The sequence below is a fragment of the Entelurus aequoreus genome, linkage group LG05 (assembly GCF_033978785.1).
Source record: "Entelurus aequoreus isolate RoL-2023_Sb linkage group LG05, RoL_Eaeq_v1.1, whole genome shotgun sequence".
NCBI lineage: Eukaryota > Metazoa > Chordata > Actinopteri > Syngnathiformes > Syngnathidae > Entelurus > Entelurus aequoreus.
This window is the reverse complement of record NC_084735.1, coordinates 42,634,133-42,642,442: the sequence shown is the minus strand read 5'-3', so window position 1 is coordinate 42,642,442 and position 8,310 is coordinate 42,634,133. Positions and strand designations below refer to the sequence as shown.

General features: G+C 45.5%; 1 protein-coding gene across 4 annotated transcripts in view; it reads right to left on the bottom strand.

Annotated features, from left to right (window-relative positions):
* Positions 1–210: 210 nt before the first annotated feature.
* Positions 211–8,310, bottom strand: part of gabra3 (gamma-aminobutyric acid type A receptor subunit alpha3) — a 311,418-nt gene continuing 303,318 nt past the window's right edge. For 3 of the 4 annotated variants that reach the window (XM_062048129.1, XM_062048131.1, XM_062048132.1), the window contains 2 exons: positions 1,263–1,301; positions 211–1,122 (listed from right to left, as the gene is read on the bottom strand). In XM_062048129.1, coding sequence (XP_061904113.1) covers positions 751–1,122; positions 1,263–1,301 — 411 coding nt within the window. In that variant the 3' untranslated portion in view covers positions 211–750. The remainder of the gene's footprint in view (positions 1,123–1,262; positions 1,302–8,310) is intronic. The other variant, XM_062048130.1, reaches the window with a different exon arrangement.

Here is an 8,310-nt window from a genome sequence, read left to right as displayed (position 1 = left end):
AAATGCATTTCTTTCAATATGCATCATAACAAAAAGTGTAATATTGAAAAAATGGATAGATGTTGATAGTCCAACTCATACTGACTGCTATACACAAGCTATGGAAATGATATCAGTAGAAAAAACTGCATTTAATTTAGATAATAATGAGTCATATATTGGAATATGGGATACATTATTTAAATTTGTTTTAACTATTAAATTAACCTAAAATATGACTTATTTTATATTTGTGTATAATATTGGACACAATGTGTTGTCAAGCTTATGAGATGCAATGCAAGTATAAGCCACTGTGACACTATTGTTCTTTTTTATTTTTATAAATGGCTGTGATGATAATGTCAATGAGGGATTTCTAATCACTGCTATGTTGGAATTCTTATTAATATTGATACTGTTAATGATATTATTAATTTTCGTTTGACTACTTTTGGATTGTTTTGTGTCATGTTTGTGTGTCCTCTCAATTGCTATTCTGAATGTTGCTGGGCCGGGTATGGTTTTGGAATTGGAATTGTATTATTATGGTATTATTTTGTTGGATTGATTAATAGGCAAAAAATATATAATAAAATACAAATGGAAAACTCTTGTATTGGATCTCATTAGATGTCGCAAGTGTGCCTAATGAAATGTCCAGTGAGAGTATTGACACGGGCACACACATACACAACAAGATGTTCATGGTCTCTTGTAAAGCTGTCTACCCTCCATTACCTAACCCAGATCAAGACTGACTTTCTGAATTTAGTTGAGGTTGTTTGCTTCTATGATGGCGGGCTTTCTGTTGACGTAAGTGGCCCAGTAGCCCAAGTTGAAGATGAAGAAAAGAACAGGGAAAATGATGCGTGATATCTTGTCCACTTTGCTGACTCGGTTGTAAGACTTCTTGGCTTCTGTGTAGGGATCATCCATATTGTGAAGGTAGGAGTGTTTGGTGGACGCCCCAGCACCGGCACCGGCACCGGAACCAGCACAAGCACCGGCACCGGCACCGGCACCGGCACTCTTAGAAATGGTTGTCAAACCTTGGTCTTTTGCTACGTTGATGGCGTAGGTCGTTCCAACAATGTTGAAGGTATTATTTGCCTTTTTGGAGAGCGTCGCAGATTCTCTTCTCTGTAAAGAGAAAAAAGGCAGCACAGGTTGTCAGGAGAAAATGCGGCAGACTTCACAATACTTCCATTTGAACTCATAAAGAGGAAATAGAAGCAACACCACGAGACACGACACACACAAGAACAAAACAAAAGCCTAACCATATCGTTAATCCTGGCCATGTTAGCCTGAAACGGTTCCTGAAAAGAAAAGTAGAAAAGAAAAAAAGTTTACCAATTGTATTAAAAATTACCCAACTTACATACTCTATTCATCAGCTTGTACATTTAACACTATTACTACTGTCTGCATCATACAACGTTTGATGGCAGAAAAAAGCTGTGAAAATAAAATAAAAAAGTGCTGAAATTGGAAGAATTTAAGTCATAATTACAACTGGGTGTAATATTGCTGACAGCTGCAGCAAAAAGCATGATTGAGGGGGAAAAAAAGAAGAAAACATAACAATGCCTGTAGTCATGTCTGACAAATCAATGAGAGCAGCCAGGCTTTTTCAGGCAAACAACTCCCAATAAAACAAACACGTCAAAAGCTGACTGGAGAGGAAACCGCCTTCTTCTTACTTGTAACGAAAGAAAAAAAAACATTAGACTGAAAGAACCCTTCAGACTGTCTGTCATGCTGCATTTGCACGTTGACTCTTTTATTTACCAAAGCTTAGCACATGATTTCATAATCCTGACATCCTGAAAAGGGGTCAGGCACACAGTCAGTGTAGAACAAGTAGGGCAGCAAGATTTATAACAGAGCAAGTTTTACATTTCTGTGGGGTATACATGGAACTGCGAACAGACTTGAGAACATCTTCTTTCTTTCCTGCATTACCATGAAGACAATGTTACGAACTGAATATCATTTTCTGTCTGGCAAGTTCTCAGTAGCCCATTAGATGCATCTGTGTGTAATTCATGAACTCGGAAATAATATGTGCAATAATTCTGTCTGAAGTAATACACTATATGACTACAACGTTCACTATAATTGTAACAATATTGTTGAAAAATCAGATCATGAATTTAATTTGTGGTATTAAATGCTACATACCAAAGACTATAAAAATGGGACCCATAACCTCCCTGCTTGGCACTCAGCATCAAGGGTTGGAGTTGGGGGTTAAATCACCAAAATGATTCCCGGGCGTGGCGCCGCTGCTGCCCACTGCTCCCCAAGGGGATGGGTCAAATGCAGAGGACACATTTTACCACATCTAGTGTGTGTGTGACAATCATTGGTACTTTAATCTTTAATCTTAATACAATTAAAACAAACAAACAAACAAACAAACAAACAAACAAACAAACAAAGTAGCTGGCGCACAATAAGTAAACAAAAGCAAAAAATATTATTGGTTCCCATTTAAATAATTTGAGGTTTTCCCCTCAAAGCCTTCTTGTATCCAAAACCATAATGCCTGACTTAGTACATAATAACACAAATGACCTCCAAAAATATTTTTTATTAAGAAAAATATTATTCTAATCACTTTAGTATCATTTATATACATATACTATACTAGGTATTGATAGTATCGACATCTGGATCGATCACCCCTACTTTATATTTGTCATGGCTGTGTGATCATGTTTTGTTTTAGTCATGTTTTGTTTTGTTTAGTTATTGGACTCTTTAGTTTCTGTTTACGCTTCATTATTTTTGTTTCCATGACTACCCATTAGTTTTCACCTGTCCTCATCACGCACCTGTCTCACGCTTTGTACTCGCACACCTGTCACTAATCATGTCACTGCTATTTAAGCCTGTCTGTTTCTATTGATCGTCCTGGTGACATCATCCATACTACCTCTGCTCACTTCATGCCATGCTATTTCTGACACCCCTGCTAACTCTGTTTGACTTCATGCTCCCATAGTTCCATGTCAAGTAAGTTTTTGTTTATTGTTCATAGTTAATTGCCTTTGTGCTAGTCTTTTGGTTTCATTAGTCAAGTTTTTTCTCCGCCATTGTGCGCACCTTTTGTTTGATTCCTTTTTGTGGTTTGTTAGTGTTTAAATAAATATGTATTTACCTTCACGCCATGTCCGGTCCAATTCCTTTGCACCACGGGAAAACAAACCACGCCAAAGGCCGAGTCCTGACAGATGTCACCAGCAAATAAGTTTTCCCGCAAACAAATTGGATGAGGCTTCTTGGGTGGTCCTGCGCGCGATGGAAGAGGAAACGCTGCGCTACTCCTCTGTGGAGTGCAGAGACCTGATTTGGTCCGAGGGCGGTGCGGCGTCACCGCAGTCCCGGAAGCACCGCGCCAGACCAAGGACGTCAGGGAAGGCTTTCGCGAGCGGACAGCACACGGCGCTCCCGCAAGCTCCTCCCCCTCCGGGCGGAAATAGACGGCCGCCAGCCTGGCAGCTCCAAGAGGACTCCACAGACCTGGATATTTTTTTTCCAAATTCTGTTTCTTTTGATCACCCGCCTCCAACCAAAGACTCTAAAAACATGATAAGACATTATCAAAACATGTTTTTAGAAATAAGAGCATGTCAATCCACGTCATCCCAATTTCATGCCCCGCCCCCCAAGACTCAACACCCGCCCACGTCACGGAATTTTTATTTTTATCCACCCACAAAAGCACAGGTGGGGAAGAATAAAAGACAATTTAGACAATTTAGAGGGGAGGATTCTGCCCCTCTCCTGACCTCCCTCCACCCACCCCAAAAAACGGTTCCAGATTGCGGGGAGCGCGTCTGGTATCCGCTCCTTGGGGGAGGGGTTAGGGCTGGGAACTGTTCAGGTGGGGTGGCTCAGCATCGTCCTGCCAAGCCACAGCCTCCAGCACGGCCACCACCACCAGTCTTTAGGCCTGCCAAGCCGCAACCTCCGGTCCGGCCACCACCACCGGTCTTTCGGCCTGCCAAGCCGCAACCCCCAACTAGGCCGCTACACCTGCACCACGGCTAGCTGCTCCAAGGCTAGCACCTGTCGCTGCTCCAAGGCTAGCACCAGCGCCAAGGCTAGCACCAGCACCAAGGCTAGCACCTACGCCATGGCTAGCACCTACGCCACGGCTAGCACCTACGCCACGGCTAGCAACATGCCTAGCAGCACCACGCCAAGCTCCACCACGCCAAGTGCCGCCAGTCGCAGCTCCACGACGCCAAGTGCCGCCAGTTGCAGATCCACGACGCCAAGTGCCGCCCGTAGCAGCTCCACGACGCCAAGTGCCGCCCATAGCAGCTTCCCCCCGCCAGGACTCAAGCCATGACCCACCGTGCCAGGACTCACCATGCCAGGACCCACCATGCCAGGACCCCCCAAGCCAAGACCCAAGCCAAGACCAAGACCCTCCATGCCAAGACCAAGACCCTCCATGCCAAGACCAAGACTGTCCATGCCAAGACCCGCCATGCCAAGACCCGCCACGCCAAGATTCGCCACGCCACGACCCTCCACGCCAAGCTTCGCCGCCTGCCACGACGACGACAACGCCCCCACCTCCTCGTCGGCCAAGGATGTGGCCATTCCATGAGCATCCGCCACGCCAGGTACGCCGACCTCCTCGTCGGCCATGGATGTGGCCATTCCCGGGTCGCCCACCTCATCAGGTACAGCGGCGCTCTACACGTCGCCGCCACCTAACTCTGCCCTGGTGGATTCGGGGACACGTGGTCTGGCGACCCACCGCCATGTCCCCCTCCCGCCCTGCCATGACTCTTGATCTTGTTTTTGGACATCTAGTATCCGTCCTTAAGGGAGGGGCTCTGTCATGTCTGTGTGATCATGTTTTGTTTTAGTCATGTTTTGTTTTGTTTAGTTATTGGACTCTTTAGTTTCTGTTTACGCTCCATTATTTTTGTTTCCATGACTACCCATTAGTTTTCACCTGTCCTCATCACGCACCTGTCTCACGCTTTGTACTCGCACACCTGTCATTAATCATGTCACTGCTATTTAAGCCTGTCTGTTTCTATTGATCGTCCTGGTGACATCATCCATACTACCTCTGCTCACTTCATGCCATGCTATTTCTGACACCCCTGCTATCTCTGTTTGACTTCATGCTCCCATAGTTCCATGCCAAGTAAGTTTTTGTTTATTGTTCATAGTTAATTGCCTTTGTGCTAGTCTTTTGGTTTAGTCAAGTTTGTTCTCCGCCATTGTGCGCGCCTTTTGTTTGCTTCCTTTTTGTGGTTTGTTAGTGTTTAAATAAATATGTATTTACCTTCACGCCATGTCCGGTCCAATTCCTTTGCACCATGGGAAAACAAACCACGCAATAGGCAGAGTCCTGACAATATTAAAGTGTTAGCAGTTAACCTCTTGTGTGTAGCATGCTTAGTCATTCATTTTACTCTAGCCCTCCAGTGATAACAGTTGTGGTAAAACAAATTCTGTCATTGTGGTGATGAATAGTACTGTATTTTCCAGACCATAAGTCGCTACTTTTTTCCTATGCTTTGAACCCCGCGGCTTATTAAACGGTGCGGCTAATTTACAGATTTTTCTTCACTAACGGCCATAATGTTTTGTATTTAACAAAGAGTTTTTATAAAACACCAACAGAGACACTTAAAAGGTATGTTATTGTTTGTGCTAGTCTGCCATCCTTTGGGAGAGTTTGCTCACTGCAGGTGCTGCTGGTTCAAAATGTACTTACTGTTTCGAGCTTTGAATCGGAAGTATAGCCTTTTTCGTCTACTATTCGTTTATCGCGTTTCTGCTTGAAAGGATTCTTCATTCATCACTCCAAGCATCGTTTGAAAGTTTAATAATATAACTAAAACAATTCATACTTACTAAAATGTCCCATTTGTGATGTCTGTAGGGATGTTTTCATACATATTTGTATGTGCTATTGTAATGTAATCAAGCTAGCGTCGTTAGCATTAGTAAATATGCTAAGAAGTTTAAAAGTGTGTGTGTTAGTATTATTAACATACAATGGCATTCTTTTTGTATTGTTTCAGTTTTGTAAATTCACCAAAATGTCACCTGTGGAGTTAGTCAGTCTGTTTAGCTTATTGGAGAGCTAGCTTCCACAACTTGTTGGTCCATGACAATGACTTCTGTTTTGTTTAATCAGCCATTTAACTGCCGTGTTACAGACACTGTTTGGAAACAATTAAGGTGTAAAAATTAACATTTACAAAATCCATCCATCCATCCATCCATTTCTACTGCTTGTCCCTTTTGCTCTCCCTGTGCTGGTACCTTGCCGTGGTGGAGAGTCTTGAGTGTCTCAATGACCCTTGAAAGCTATACCGGCGGGGGATCACACCCCTTTCAGGTTTAACCAGGCCGGGCAGGTTTCAGGATAGAGGCCAGACAAAAGTCAGCACCCGGTCTTCCAAGTTGGGGGTTGGGCGTGAGGTTAACAACCCCACCCCGTAAAAAAGCACCATGTTACAGAAACGACGAGAAGGAGCCATTCCGGTACACTGCGGCGGAGAAGAGAGAGCGCATCCTTGGATGTATCTATGACGGGACCGGGTGAAATCCAGCAGGAAGCCCGACACCTGATGACCCCGATCTTCGAAACCAAAGCCAACACCAGAGTAGGTACCTGGAACGTGCGCACACTGTTCCAGTGTGGGCGCATGGACCAGGTGCTGAAGACTATGAGGGACTATCGCCTGGACATCTTAGGCGTTAGTGAAATGAGGTGGACTGGGCAGGGGCGCCTCGTGATTGATGGAGCAACCGTTCTTTTCTCTGGGAAGCAAGACCACCCACTGTGCGGCGCAAGCGCTAGTGGGATGGAAACCGGTGAATGAGCGCATCATCACAGCAAGGCTCTATACTAGACATGCCAAAGTCACCATCGTGCAAGTCTATGCCCCAACCGAGGCTGCCTCAGAAGAGGACAAGGATGCCTTCTACAGCCAGCTCCAAGCCGTGCTTGATGAGATCCCCAGCTACGACATTAAGATGCTGATTGGAGACCTAAATGTGAAAGTGGATGGCAACAGAAGGGGCTTCATTGCCACAGTGGGACCACACGGGTCTGCAAGCTCTACCAATGGCAACGGGGAGAGACTGTTGATGCTAGCCAGCACCAACGGCCTCAGCATTGGCAACACATTTTTCAAGCACAAACAGATCCATAAGATGACATGGGTTTCACCTGGGGGCGGAACCCGAAATGAGCTGGACTACATATGCATAAACACAAGATGGCGTTCGTCACTGCTATACATTCGTGCACACAGGGGTGCAGATGTAGGCTCAGATAACTTTCTTGTGGTGGGTAAAATCAGGCTGAAGCTGAAAAAGGTGCAAAAAATGCAGCCCAAGAGACCCTACGCAGTGGAAAACCTTAAGAACACCAACCTGTCGAGAAGCTACCGTGAGGAGTTGAGGAAGAAGCTTGAGGTACCACCACATCCTTCCATTGAGGAGCAGTGGAGTCTGTTCTCCCGTGCCATCACTGAGACTCCGGAAACAGTTTTATGCAGAAGAAGGGGCACCAACAAGGAGAGATGGATAACGGAAAAGACCTGGAAATTGATTGACGAAAGGAAGATGGCAAAGATGGAAAGAGAACAGAAGAGGAGGCTCCGATGCTGGAGGATGAAAGACGAGGAGTACAGACGCCTGGACCGGGAAGTAAAAAAGAGCTGCAGGAAAGACAAACGGAGGTGGCTGCAGGAGAAAGCAAAAGAAGCACAAGAGGCAGCAGAGAAAAACAACACTAAAACACTCTACAGGATTGTGCGGGAGCTAACCAGCTCCAGGAGCAGCTCCGGGGTGCCAATCAAGAGCAGGGATGGCAGGGCACTCCTAAGCGACGAGGAACAGGAGGCAAGGTGGGTGGAGCACTTCAAAGAAGTTCTCAACCAGCCAACACCTCCCACTCTCTTTCTTTTTAACGGGAAACACCAGCCCCAACTCTGACAGTCACCTCAGAAGAGATAACCAGGACCGAGGTTGCCAAAGCAATCAAGAGCCTCAAGAACAGCAAGGCACCAGGACTCGACGAGGTATCTGCTGAGTTGCTGAAGCACGGTCAAAAGGTGGTCGTGGAGAGCCTCACGCACATATTCAACCTGATCTGGCATGCCGAAGAGGTCCCTGCCGACTGGAGACGGGGGGTTATAGTGACGCTGCCAAAGAAGGGAAACCTCGCAGACTGCAACAACTGGCAGGGCATCACACTGCTGTCGATCCCAGGCAAGGTTTTCTGTAGTGTGCTGCTCCAACGCCTAAAAGACGAGGTAGATAACATCTTAA